This window comes from Pholis gunnellus (genome assembly GCF_910591455.1).
Source record: "Pholis gunnellus genome assembly, chromosome: 2".
In the NCBI taxonomy this organism is placed as follows: Eukaryota; Metazoa; Chordata; class Actinopteri; order Perciformes; family Pholidae; genus Pholis; species Pholis gunnellus.
Window position 1 is genome coordinate 20,619,870 of NC_136536.1, and position 14,540 is coordinate 20,634,409.

The following is a 14,540-nucleotide window of genomic DNA, read 5'->3' on the forward strand; positions in this document are numbered from 1 at the left end:
CGTAGGATGAATGGCGATAATGAGAATTGGACCGTCGCCTGCGGACTGACATTCAAGTTAATGTTATCATCATGTCAGTTTAGAAAGTGGCCAAGATTGCAGATCACAGGGGGGCCAGAAGAGAGAATACATGGAGTGGTGAGTTTTCCAGTTAGAGGGAGGAAAGTCGGGGGGGGGGATGAGGGAGGTAAGAGAGTAAAAACATGGTAGGGAAGGAAGAGGGAAGTGTGAGTGGAGGATAAAAGCTGGCTTCCAAAATAGTGAGTGAGGAAAAAAACGGGGGGAGCCCTGTGAGCACAGCGGGGATGGGGTTCATTAAAGCGCTCTCCTCACCACAGGCTCCGACTGCTAAAGTAATGACGGGTGAATTCAGAAGGGCTGTGGCAGAGGGCAAAACCATCATCCACCAGACAAGCCGGCGAGCCTTCCCCACAGTCGGCGTTGGCCTAGAAACATGGCCGCATGGCGGGGAGGCTCTCCACTGTTTAATCTGGACGTGTAATATTTCCAAATCCTATTAGAAAATGACCTCTATTACAGAGGAAATCCTCATACCCCTTTATTTTGGTCTCACACTCCTCTCAGATGGAAGAAAAGGGAGATTGGTTTAAAACGTTTTTCTCACAGTGGATTTGTGTGTGTGTGTGTGTGTGTGTCTGTCTGTCTAGGTCCAACTTGTGCTGACGTCCATGACCCATGTGAGCCCAACAGGTGCCATCCATCCTCCCAGTGCCAGGCGCTGCCCGAGGGAGGCTACAAATGCGAGTGTCCCATGGGGCGTGAAGGGAGGCACTGCGAGAAAGGTAACGTGACTAAATGTCCCGGTGTAACTCCATTACTTCCCGCCTCAGTTGTTCTCTCCGGTTCTTATCAAGGAGCACCACTGCTTTGTTGCAGACTCAGCTCATCCTCCTCAATTTTTGCCCCCTTTTTTAATTTTTATTTTTTTCCGCCCTGTGGCATTTCCATCCAATCAGAATCGACCAGCGAGATCAAACGTAAAAAGAAGTGGGCGGGGGGGGGTTGAGCCTTCAGGCTGGGATGGGATGGGAGGGTTGCAGAACCGAGGTAGATGATTGGCCCCGAAGGGCCTTTCACCACATCGGCTCGGCTACGCTTGTTAGTGGGGAAGCGACAGCGAAGACGCAGCCTCCCTCCGCTCCCTCCCTCCCCGCCTATCCGCCCACAGGTGTTGTGTTCAAACGTGTTTGTTGCTACTTAGCTCCACATGGCAGAACCGGGCCGCGGTTGGGGAAAAGACCAGAGCACGGCTCAGCTGCTTTTGAAGTTCATCATTAGCATTTATGGCGGTGTCGCATTCTCAAGTCTACCCATGATTTTCTTTTATTTATTTATTTTTCTACCCTCCCTTGCTTTGTAGATGTTGTCATGAATGTTTGCAGAAGTCGCCTTCTGTATCTGTGACTGAAAGCCGATACGCTCTGCACATGCATGTTGCTAACAAAAGAGGAACACGCAGCCTCGCACCCCCTCTGGGAATTCAGAAAAACCAGATGGGAACAGCCTCCATCCAAGACCCGAGTCCCAGTTAGCAGGTGATTAAAATAAATTGAGGTGAACCAAAATCAATGCCGTGTGAGCGAGAGCGTCTCCCGTTCCAAAAGGCTATTTTTTTCCACTGGAATCAATGAGATGACTAATCGCATCAGTCCTCCCTGCCCGCGGTGATTAATGGGAGCGTCAGTCAGCCGGAGTGTCAGCCCCAGACAGGAGCTCAGAGATAAGGCGGACGTACCCTCTGAGGGCTGCACTGGGAACAGTTGCAGAGACAGGTATCTTACAGCCCACTCATCGGGTGCTTGAAGGTGAATTGGGCGTAATATTAAGTGTGTGAGCGCACTTTCAGTTGAGCTTTGGTTTCCATTTCAATTCTGCCGGGGTTTGTCAGTGCATCTCGCTGCTGTAACGTTCAGATCAAGGACTTTTCTCAAGGGTGCTCCGATAGTATTGAATGTCCTTTTTTTTTTGCTCGGTGCTTTTAGCCTGTGATAGTATAAATCATTACAACTTAGTGATGAAAGCAGCATCACTTGGACTGCTGGGGGGCGGGGACTTTGAATTTCAACATGGTTTACATTTAGCTCCTTAGCTGCAATAAGCTAGGGGCCAGCTTTAACACACACAAACACACCAACTTCAGCACACACACTTCCACAAGCTCTCTCTCTCTCTCTCGCTCAAACACACACACACACACACACACACACACACACACGTGTCAAGGGTTAATTGCTTTCTGCCATTTTCATGAATTATATCTTTATCTTTATAATCTGACGCTTTGGCAATTCTTGGCAAGTTCTTGTAACATTCATTTATTCATGCCAATAAAGCGTGTTGCATTGAATTAGATTGAGAGTGATTCACTCTGCGAGAAATGATGTTGGAGAGCTGATTGTTTGGGGGCGGGACCAGGAGCTTTGATTGCCGCGAGTTTTTTAACTGTCAGAATGTGCATTTTCACTGCTTTGTTCTGGGCTTTTCTGATTATTGTTTTGATGGGTTTTATCGCACGTACTAATTAGGTAGTGATCGGCAAATATAAACAAAATGACATCAGCGCCTACGGTCAACCTGATCTATTTCTGCTGCATTTTAGCAAAGGAAAACTGTGAAAAGTTAAACTTTTCTTGAGTCGTCACGCTCGACTCCCCATGCGTTTGTGTGGTGGCCTGATTCAATCCGATGCCTGGACCTCTGGTAACTTATTGATCGTGGCGCATTGGCTTTGAACACAGGCTGAAATAACAGAAAAAAGAACCCACCACACTGCTCCATAAGAAACTACACCATGAGCAGCTCTGTTACTCTAATAGAGTTCAGTTTAGTGCGTGAATCCTTGTTCCGTATGCAAGACTATTTTTCCCCCACTCCTCCATGGTGCGTGCCATCATCATTAGCAGTCTTCTGCACAATAGCTAATTAGCTTTCTCATCTCCGTCTGCCTTCCCCATCCTGACTCGACTCAGCTAATCCCAGCCAATTACGAATTGAAGCTTTCTTGCCGGCTACACAGATATGTGTTTGTGTGTGTTTATGTGTTCGAGAGTGTCTAGTGTTGGTAGTTTTTGCACCATGAATACATACCCCCGGGTGACACTTGAATGATTTTTAATGTCAAGCCACTTGTTAGAAGGATGGCACGGTGCCTGTCCTAATCACTCCAGACAGCCAGACGTAGACCCATCGCAGAGACACACATTTGTAAAAAGGCCTGCCAAAACACAGTGGCTGCATTATTTCATGGGTCCCAGCTGTGGTGTTAAACTCTACATGTCTCCAAAGGTTCTTTGTTATACTGTGGCGGGCTGTGTAATCAGTCTGACGTGAGGTTTTTTTTTTTACATTTTTTTGTTTGAATTTCTGTCAAGAGAAAGTGTTAATCCCAAAGGCTATGAAAACACAAATCCATCTCTTTCCATAACACTGACGGGTCCCTGAAAGATGCACCGACTATCCCTGAATTTCAATTCTGTCAGCGACCAAAAAACGGGACCTGAGGATGAATATGGTCTCTTTGTTGTTGCTTTTTTCCCCAGTGGCTGAGAGGAGCGGGGCTTACATGCCACTATTCAATGGAGACTCTTACCTGGAGCTGAAGGGGCTCCATCTCTACGGGCAAGATCTGCGGTAAGTCCCGTGTCTCAGCATGTAACACGAACAGTCAAGACTTGCCTGCATTACTAAACACAGGATAGTTGTCATAGACTAAGCTTGTTCTGGGCCTCAGGCAGGAGCTGCTTTCTTTAAGCCTGAACTCAAATAGCACGTCACTTAAGCACGTAGAATGTATACAGTAGTATCTCTAGCTAATTTCCATATAAACAGAGTACCAGTGCACCAAAATCCAGCAGTCTTCGGGTAGGTGTGGTCGTGTAACTCTGTGTTTGCTTGTGCTGTTCCTGCAGTCAAAAGGTCAGCATGACAGTGATTCTCATGGCCAATGACTCCAACGGTTTGATCTTCTACAACGGTCAAAAATCGGACGGGAAAGGAGACTTCATCTCTCTGTCCCTCAACGATGGCATCCTGGAGTTCCGCTACGACCTGGGGAAGGGACCCGCTACCATCAGGTTAGCATCGCCTCAGAGCCTTAAGAGGGTCTAACTCACGCAAACGAGGGAAAAATAAATACAAAGTACAAATATGAAATAGCATGACTCATCCGGGTGTCTGTGTAATTCAGGAGTAAGGAAGCGATCCAGCTCAACGTGTGGAACACCATCAACCTGGAGCGCTCCAACCGCAAAGGAGAGATCATGGTGAACAAGAAGGACGCCGTCCGAGGGGAGGCGCCGGTAAGAAAGAGCACGCTAACAAGCTCCTGCTGGTGGTTATCTTCGGCCTATTCTCTGCTCAGCCTTGCTTGTGGCGTACAAACTGCATTTGTTTCATCATCTGCGTGCTCTGGTCACGTCATCGCCACAACCTCTGGCTTTGGTGCTCCTTTTTTTTTTTTGGTGGTGGTGGTTTAACTTGCCACTTCGGGCCCAGTTGAATCGGCAAACTTTCCTCCCTCGCTAAGGTTTTTTCACGCCGCTTCCCACCGTGCGGCTCTGCTGGCTTGTTTTGCTGAAAATATGCCGCTATTCCCTCCCCCCCTCCCCCCGACATCCGTCAAGGTAAGAGGGAGAGCTCCAGATGTAGAGGGCCAGTTTGACAAGCTGTCGTTATTTTGGACATCCTGTGAGTCCACAAAAAAAAATCTCTCTGCCTCTCAGCTTGCTGACGTACTGGAGAGATAAAAATTGGTGTTGCATGTACGAGGCAAAAGCAGCTTTTACTGCTGGTATACAGTCAATTTTATGAATTCAGCCCTTGAGGTGGTGCCTTGGGAGCCGGAGGCTGATAAAGGAGATACAGTAGCAGCGGCGAGGAGAGCGTAATGAAACTCTTCAGCCCCGCGTCTAGACCAATAAAGCAGGTACATGCTTCCAAATGAAGGCGATCTAATTGTTTGATTAGCCCGTAAGTCACCCAATTATATTAAACTGTGTAATTTGTGATCATGAACGTGCACGCTGTCAACGCATCTTACTAAGATGAGACAACGCTCTCCCCCTCGTCTTTTCTCCCTCTCACTGCTCTGTCCTTCCCCTGGCCTCGTCTGTATGGTAATTGTGTTTTACTCCAGCAACAGAGGCGGCAGAAAATCGTATTAAAAAAAGAGAGCAAAGGAAAAGCGATGTTGTGGGGGGGGGGGGCAAGAGATGAGCTGAGACTAGTTATGGAGCTCAATGCAGAGCTCCCTTCCAGCGTGGCTCTCAGCTAATGCTGTCCTACTCCTGCTTCAAGAACTATGAGGGGGGGGGGGGGTTATGGTACGCTTTGCTTAGAGAAGCCAATATCATATCAAAGGTGGTCACACACAGGCACATGTATGGATACATATTGCATGCTGGGAGTGTTCATCATATCAAAGACGGCTTGCCTGCAAATATGATGAGGCACATACTTTCAAAGGCACATAGGTGCGGGTGGGAGGAATGAGAATCAACTGCACCTCTCCTTCAACGGCAGCACTCTGTAAATGAGGTCGGGTGAAGTGGCGCCACTCACAGTCTCTCATCCGCGACGTTTTTTTTCTCCCTCTTTTTCATCTTTTCTTAATGGCACCATCTGCTTCGTGCACGGCCTTCCTAGACTCGCTGCCTTATTTGTAGTCACTGTTAAAGCGTAAACTCACACTTTTTATTTGCGGTACGTAGCGCGACGGTGCATGTGCAATGTGTCTTCACATTTCTTGCTTATTCACACTTGTCTGTGCTACACTGCGGCTATGTGTAATGCTCTCACAGATGTGGCCTGTGTGTGTGCCTGTGTGTGTGTGTGTGTGTGTGTGTGTGTGTGTGTGTGTGTGTGTGTGTGTCTGTGTGTGTGTGCGTGCGTGCGTGTGTGTGTGCGTGTGCGTTTTGGGCCTTTGCACTTGCTCGCTCTACTGTAGCTCTGCATGCCTCTCTGTGCACAGATACCTACTAGTCTTCCCCTAATAACTCTCTTCCTCCCTATTTTCTTTCCTTCTCTATGATGTGCTGTCTGGAAATAAGAAATCACGCAAGGTAATGAGACAAGTCCCAGTCACACCTTAGCCCATGTTTCATTTGAGTCCCTCACTATGTCCTCTCACCCCCATCTCTCCATGCAACAACAGCCCAGGGAAAAGAGAAGGTACTTCTGCAGAGCTGCAGGCAGCTTTAAAAGGTGCCGTGTTAGAAAAACGTTGCCATTTCATAAAGCCCATACACACACATACAAACAGCGCCGAAGTAGAGCTGCTCTTAAAGAACGCGGTTTGGCTTTCACCTCGGTCCATCTGCTGTGGGGGTGGCAGGGGGTGAGAAGGTGGGAGGGAAGAAGGGAAAGAAGACTGCCATCTCCGTGACGGCCATTGTTTTTAGAAACAAAGAACCGTCTTCATTAGTTTGGCGTAGGCGGGGATATCGCGCCAGTGCCGCGTGGCCGTCCAAAAAAGTGAGAGGAAAAAAAGACGGTGAATGCAAGCGAAGGGGAGAAAGATACACCGTGGGAGACGGCGAGGTGCCAAGCCAAGCCGAGCTGTTCTTTTGCCGTCTGCTCTCACTTCTTCTGCGAACAGGAACAGGCCCTCCATAATATCATGAAGTCGCTCACTCTCTCACTCACTCACTCACTCTCTCACTCACTCACTCACTCACGTGCCCTTAACAACACAAGCACCACTCACTGAACATCACCCGTGCGACAGTCCCTCCGTGGAGCCAGCTGTCCTCCTTCACCAGGTGCAGTCTATTACCTGTGTGAGGCGAAGCAGAACATTTCATTGCATGTAATCTCACGTTACAGTCCTAGAAAAGTAACTTTACATAGGTAGCGTGTGCTCAAATTCTAGCACACTACGAAGGTGTAACATCTCAAACGGGCTGACAAGGGACCAGGGCACCATGTTCCGTATGCATCTGTAACGTTTGCCTGCAGAGCAGTGAGGCCAGCACAGAGATGCCCGGTGGCCGACTCTGCCCCGCAATCGACTACAACTTTTTCGGCTAAGCCCGAAAGGCGCCAGCCACGTCCGCTGGGTCCATGCGGCTTTGGCCAAGGTCCCCGCCGTGTCTCTGTTGGAAGCGGCTCACGGTGCAGTGACACAGCCCCGGGCTTCGGCCAAGCACCGCTGCCCTCTGCACTCCAAATCCCATCCTAAATAAAAGCAGAGCCGGTGCCAGCCTGCCTTCACAAAGCCTGTTTATTTGGCCCCTTCCATCATTTTTCCAGCAATTAACTCCACTTTAGCCCTCTGGCAATTACTGCTCTACATAAAATAAAGATCATTAATTCCTTCCTTCTGAAGTGGGCCACCTCTTCCTTGCGAAATTGGGAGAAGCGGCACCTTGCTAATGCAAAGCAATTGTCCCGAAGGTTCGGTGGAAGGAATCGAATTTCATAGCCGTCTGCAGCGCAAATGAATTGCAATTAATGTGTCTCCACACTCAAGCGTTTGAAAGGTCGGTGCTTATGATCAGCCATTCATTAGAGATGTCTGTTGAGAAGCATCCATATCTCAAGTCCAGCCCGCTGCTGATTTCCCTTTGTAGTCTCGTTTTATGTCTCTCAGATCGAGGATAATTGACCACTCTCTCTGAGAGACATTGAAATCAATTATGTTGTAATGTATCAAGTGTATTGACGTGGAAGGAAGGCGAGGAAGCGCAGTTAAAGTGTCCGCCGGCTACAATATGGATAACTCTTCGTTTTTTTTTTTTTTTTTTTTAATGGGACGATCTATATGACTGCGACATGTCTGCAAATGTGTTTTATGAATCTCACTCTTTACGTCTCGACTAAAGGGATACAACTTATTTCACGCTCCCCGGACACAAACACATTGCTCCACCGACTAAAGTAAAACTCTAAACCATTACGTCCTGAATAGAAAAAACCCTGAGAGGAATTGGAGATGGGGTACGGAAGAGATTCAATTGGGCGTTTCTAAAGATATATGTGGGGCTTGTATCCCCCCTGAGTTTGCACAGCACTACCTCACCATACCTCTTTGTGTCCTGTCTCATCAGAACCTGCACGTAGATCTTAACCTGAAAGAGTCTCTTTTTGTTGGCGGAGCTCCCGATTACAGTCGACTAGCACGAGTGGCTGCACTCACGGATGGCTTCAAGGGAACAATCCAAGAGGTAAATGTTGACGCGCCTCTATTTCTTGAAGGAGAATTGTGTCATTCGCTGTGCTTGTGGTTATGTATGTGTGTTATTTTAATGACTCTGGGCCCTTGTGCCCTCAGTCGCGGTTATTAGCTGTCCAGCTGTCATTAAGTACAGTACTACAGACCCCCATTTAGTAATTTTCCATTACAAGCTCACAGTGTGACGGGCAGTGGCTCTGCTCATTTGGATTAGCATGCACTAATAATAGAATGCACATTTTGAAGTCCCCCCACTTTCACTATTCTCAGATCTTTCCCTGACAGCCTTCCAGTTTTTGCTTTTTTTTCCCTCCACTTTTCAGTAGAAAGCTCATCTCTGAGTGCCAGGAATAACCCAGCAGAACAAAGGCAGGATGTTACTGTTTGTGCAAACTTGTCATTAGTTCTCCTCTGCAAACTTTCCCTTGACAGTTTCGAGCAAATCAAAAGCTAAATGTGGCATTTGTCTTCCTCGGCCTGTAGGGAATAGTTAATTACGAGGGAAGACGGTATGTATTCTCAGTTTAGCGTGTGCGTTGTATCAACGCCTCATTTCTGAGACACTTTACCTGTGTGGAAACAGGTCATGTGTCCAACACAATCAAGAACATCTGTGTATAAAGTATGCGTGGTGATAATTAGGCTTGATGAAAAAAATGAGTGTGATAAATTTGACAGCAAAGGCAATGAAAGAGAGCTAAGAGATTAAAAAAAGCAAGACAGGAATAATAAAGGAAACCCTCCAAAGAAAGGTCAAAAACAATTAGGATCAGGAGTATTGCATAAACACAGGTCTGATTTATGAGATTATACTGATTATACCATAATGTAAGCTTTACTGGAGTATGTAGTTACTTTATATTATATACAGTATGTCACGTATTAAAGGCCCTGAAAACGTATATTCTCAACCAAGTTCTTACAATGGATGAGGAAGCAGAGGACCGTTTTGAGTATTTGGCCTCTTCTAAATCTGCATTTCTATTTTTGTCCCTGCTTTTGTCACGAATTTGAGCTGGGCAGGGCTCATATGGAAAAAGTGATTTAAAAAGAACATTTGAATCAAAATGTGAGAATTGCTTTTATTGACAAGCCACTGTTAATCCAGTCTGATCAAACCACAGCCTCACAGTCCTGATCAAACCCGAGGGTGCTTTTATTCAAACTTGAACTTTAATTGTTGCTATATTTATTTGATAGAACAAGGTTTTCTGGGTGTTTAAAGTGGTACTTCATTAAATTAGTTTTCTACTTTCTTTAAAGTTGGGGCACTTCCAAGAGACAAATTAAAACAATATCAAAAATGCAGAGATATTCCGGCCTTTAGTCCTTCGTATGGTTTAGGGGGCTTTCACACCTAACCTGTTTGGCTATTTATGCAAATCAACACGCACGTCAACGCAGATATTTTCCCTATTATTGGGTCATAATCTGTTAACACTGATGTGCTTGTATCCAAATCTGTGTACTTTGTCAGTGCTTTGAGTCCGTTAAAAGGTGTGTGATAGCGAACCCACAGTAATACACCCTGAATCATACTGAACAAGATGCCTCATGCGTGTGTCCGTAGCGCTCCTGGTCAACTGGGAGCGCACGGAGTGGCTTTCGTACAGTCCTGTCCCCACCTGTTAGCCATCATTCATCATAACATACGGATAATTTGAGCAGGCCTTAGCTGAATGCAGGTAGACAGTCCGTGTGGAGGACAAAGGAGGCGGAACAGATTGGCCAAAATACAATCTTGGAACCCGCCGGCTATCGTCTGCCGATGATTTTGCTTTTTATGGGTTTTAAAATGAACTCGTAAACTGGCTACTGAAACAATTCGATCGAACACGTCGCGGTCGAAACTCCAACTCCAGTCTCACATCTCAAGTTGCTAAGCGGACTGTAGACAACGAGCAGCTCACGGAGAGGGAAGTCTTGACCCGGATATCTGCTGGCTTCACCGAAACCCCAGAAATGTAGCCCCTTGACCCCCCAGAGGCTTATCCATCGTCAGATGGGTTCTGAGATCGCAATCGCCAAAACTGTCCAATCAACCTGTGAATAACGTCATGTTTAATCCTCCTGGTTTGTTTGTAAAAGGTCAGTGTGAACAGGAGCCAGGCCTGAACTAAAATGTACCAAAGAAAGCACCCTTTAAAAGGTTTGGATACGACACGTCCTAAGCTCCCAATTTCATTTTTTTTGTTAGACCCTTGCTGCCTAATAAATGCCCCGTCTGTCTCCTCAGTGCCTCAAGTTTGTAACGCAGGCCTTGCTGTATGTATGTGAAGCCCGACGTCATTATCACCCAAACCTTTAACCCAAAGTATGTGGGAAGTCATCGGCATGCCCCTTTAACCCTGCGTTTCCTGCATCCCAGATCATTCTGATGGGTACCCCCATCCTCAGAGAGGAGCACGCCCTGCGCTCCAGCAACGTTGCCATGTTCCAGGACCACCCGTGTTCCCAGGAGCCCTGCCACAACGGTGGCCTCTGCAAACCCATGCTGGACACCTACGAGTGCCTCTGCCTCAATGGTTTCAGAGGGGAGCGCTGTCAGAACAGTGAGTATCTCCGGTTGTTCTTGGTGTCGTCGATCCCTACAGCCATACTACATTTGTCTTTATCCTTCTTCAAGTCAAAGAGCCACAGACGATCTTGATGCTAAAGCACAGTTTTTGATTGTAATGAACACTTATAACTGTTTCCTCCGCCATCATTTTTCGGTCTTACTCTAGAGGAAACATGTAACACTGCTTGTTATTGGCTTGCCTCAACGGAGGAGGAACTACTAGTTCTTGTTTTATTGTTTGTTTTCCATTGTGTCTTGACAAGGCAAAAGCGATAGTCTTGATAAGAGACCTTTGATGTCTCTTTCAGGTTGTGTTCTTACGTATTGATTTCAAACTGAGGCGGCGGTTGTGAAAATGATAAAGCGCCTCAATTGAATATTCATGAAATGCTCTTTTTCAGGAGTTGCACATCCCTTTCATCATCTTCCCGTCACCCTGCCAGACATATACCCACTCTGGCCTAATCTTTCTTACATACTCAGTCACCACCTTCGCCATTAACCTTGTACGTGTGGCCGGCTGTCCCTTTCACGTTAATTAAAACTACAAAACGCACCATCACCCCCTCCCTTATGCCCACCGCCCGAGCCTATCCCATTTGCTCACACTCCATTGCCTCCAGCTCTGATAACTGAACCCTCTGTCTTATTGATTGGTGTGATCTCATCCTCTGAACAAATCCTCTTCTCCCCCCCTAACCCCCACCTTGCCCTCTCCTTCACAGCCGTCTACGAGAAGGCCGCCGGAGAGACCGAGGCCATTGCCTTTGACGGGCGGACGTTCATCGAGTACCACAACGCTGTTACGAAGAGGTAAGGGAGAGGACAAGGGGAACGTCCTCGTTTATTCAGCGTCATCAAGCACCCCCATCGCAATAGCTATTAGCCGAATAACCCCTCTGTCTATCCATCTCCTCCCTTGGTGAGGCGTGATGACAGTGTTGATGATATCATCAGTGCCAAGGCTTCAGGGTGAACTAGGCACTTGGCTAATAGCTCATCATCCCCCCCCCCCCCCCACTCCCACCCACCCACCCCGTCCGTAACAGTCCTGCTTCCGCTTTTGACAGGATTTGGCTAATTAGCGAGACGGTTAACAATCACAGTGTTGCTTTGAGCACGCTCAGTTCGCTCTGCGGTCTCCTGCTCGCTCCCGGACCATCAGGATGATTCAACTTTTTACTGTATTTTAAATACTGTATGTGTGTGACTGTTTTCTGTAAATCCGGACGCCCTGTAAAGTGAGTGTAAATGTAAAAAACATTAAATGAAACAGCAACAACAACAAAGTCCTCTCCCTTTAGGCAGCTGATGAGACATTTTTACTCTTCCATCCATCTACAAGGTTGGCTAGAGTGCGCCTCCAGGTTGGCATAAACAAAAAATGTTGATGTGACGAACCTGAAAAGACATCAAGCATACGGCTCTATATCTTCGTCTCACAGCTCTTCACACAAACACTCAGGTGTGAAGAGCAGGCCACAGCCTGCAGATCATCACACTCCCGATGGGGACGGACAACTCACGCCCACTCAGAAACAGCTGGCTGGAGAACCCACATTATGTGTGTGTGTGTGTGTCGCTATGTGTATCTTTGCTGTTTGTCCGTGACCTCGGCGTTCCAGTTGTTTGACCTTTTGTCCTGTCCTTCAGTCTGACCGTCCTTGTCGTTGTCCACACACGTGTTGTCTCATATGAATGTCCTTCACTGTCTTTCCTTTTCACTCAAGCCAACTGACCAATGAGATCCCAGAGTAAGTAGACTTTATGACTGGGTATTTGCCCAGCTTCCAATCCAGCCCAACTAACAGCAACCCCAGTAAGACATTTTGATAGTTAACCCAAGTGAAAAGATTAAAGTACATTCAGTTTCCAGTCATAATTTCCACACAGAAAATCATCTTTACCGTTTAAGTCAGATTTTATAATCAGGCTCCATATCCATGATTTAATTTGACAGATTCCATTATCCTCAACGCGTTTTGCAGTGTCATTAGATCCTTGCTTTTTCTTTTCCAGTGCAAAGGAAAGCATGAACGTGTGCATGATAAGCATTATGCTCAACCCCCTCAGAGAAAATGAATTGCTGTACGAAGAATGTGCATTTGATGCATGGTTGTAACTCGTTTATAAGCAAAATGAATTGCCATGCACTTTACGCTGACTCTGTTATGTGGGAAATCAACGAGACCTCTTGAAAACTGCAAGAGGAGGATATACTACATACCCCTTAACCTAGTTCCTGGTGCCTGTAGAGTTTATGCTTGGGAAAGCCCTCAGTCATGACTTAGTTATTAAGGGTTTTTCTTCCAGCTCATTAGCTCGGTAAGTAACCTCCTTTTAAAAAATAAAATAAAATCGACAAAGCTGAATTCAGCTCAAATTAAGCTGACTGGAATCGGCCCAGTGTTCCAATCCGTGCCAGGGCTTCTGTCATTTAGTTTTTTGCCAGATCTCCAACTGTAAATTGTGAATAATTACTGAGTCCTACAGAGAGGCAGTGACATGTTAATCACAGATTTGTCTCCCTTTTGTAGATTAGACCTCCGATTGAGAGCTCTGCGCAGTGTGTAGCCAGGGGCATCAATCTCACTTAGCGGGAGGGGACAGTGGTCCTTGGAGCCAGGCTGTCAAAAGTTTAATGGATGTCACATTTACTAAGAGCCACAATGAGTGTGAATCTAAGCAAAGCGGAGCCCTGGCGCAGCACTCTGAAGGCGTGCCGATCAATTCAGCGTGATTTGATTTTGTAAAGGGAATGAAAAAACATTTCTCGAGAGCGCCATTAAGAGGCGAGGTGAGGCCAAAATGTCAAACGCTCACCTTGGGTTAATGTCGCTGTTACTATTTACGGCACCGTTTGATCGCACCCTCCCTCACCTCTCTGCCCATATCTGAAAGCTCCGGTCGATTTGCTCAAACCCCATTATTTCAGTGACAAATCCGATCTGGTCACGACTCTCGACTGATATGGCGCTTGACCCCATTTTTTTGACAATTGCTCAATTCTTTCTCATCCACGGCATCCATCTCTAGACAGACGGTAATAGCCGCTGCGCCGTGGCGGGCTGCGCCATAAATATAGAGGAGGAGGCTGACTTAAAGTAATCTTTTACCTGCGTGGACACTGACCATGAGTGTACTTAATCTTGATGCTCACATTAAAAAATAAAAATGCTTTCTCCCAGGGCATTTTGGTGCATTAGTCTTCCACCTTGATCCGACTAGTTCCCTCGAGAACCTCCTTGTGGTGTGATCAGGGCTAAGCTACACACTTCCTGCGATCACACAACAGCTGTTATCGACTGTTGACAAGGTCGATATTGTGGTACAGCAGACAAGTTATGCTTTTTGCAACTCCAGGTCCAAACCCAGACCTCCTGTGAGTCTCCCAGTGGGGCTCACAACGTCCTTCCTTCCTCCCCTCCTTCCTTCCTTCCTTCCTTCTTTCCTCCTGGGCTTGTGCGCTTACACTGCATGCCGTTGACTTTCTCCCCCCCTGCTCCCTTTAAGTCCCGAGTCCCTGGAGAACCCATCTGACCAGAGGTGAGTCTCTCAAAAGCTTTTAGACTTTGGTACCGTCCACTCGCCTCCTCATCCTCCCCTCCTCTCCAGACAACCCCTCCCTGACCTCTCACAGGGCTAAACCCTCGTCCGCGGAGACAAAACATTGTTTCCATTATTGAGATAGAGTCACAAAGAGCCTCCGCTTCAATTAATTCTGAAGTTGGGAGCTGTGATAATGGCACAAAACCAGCCAGAGCTGCTCTTTGCAGCAGCCATGGCTTT

The 14,540-nt window shown here is 47.0% G+C and overlaps 1 protein-coding gene across 1 annotated transcript in view; it reads left to right on the forward strand.

The window, feature by feature from the left end:
• Positions 1-14,540, forward strand: part of agrn (agrin) — a gene marked incomplete at its 5' end in the record, with an annotated part of 139,563 nt that overhangs the window by 116,180 nt on the left and 8,843 nt on the right. Inside the window, 7 exons of the mRNA XM_079176891.1 lie at positions 669-803; positions 3,561-3,651; positions 3,930-4,094; positions 4,208-4,319; positions 8,067-8,183; positions 10,560-10,743; positions 11,477-11,564. Coding sequence (XP_079033017.1) covers positions 669-803; positions 3,561-3,651; positions 3,930-4,094; positions 4,208-4,319; positions 8,067-8,183; positions 10,560-10,743; positions 11,477-11,564 — 892 coding nt within the window. The remainder of the gene's footprint in view (positions 1-668; positions 804-3,560; positions 3,652-3,929; positions 4,095-4,207; positions 4,320-8,066; positions 8,184-10,559; positions 10,744-11,476; positions 11,565-14,540) is intronic.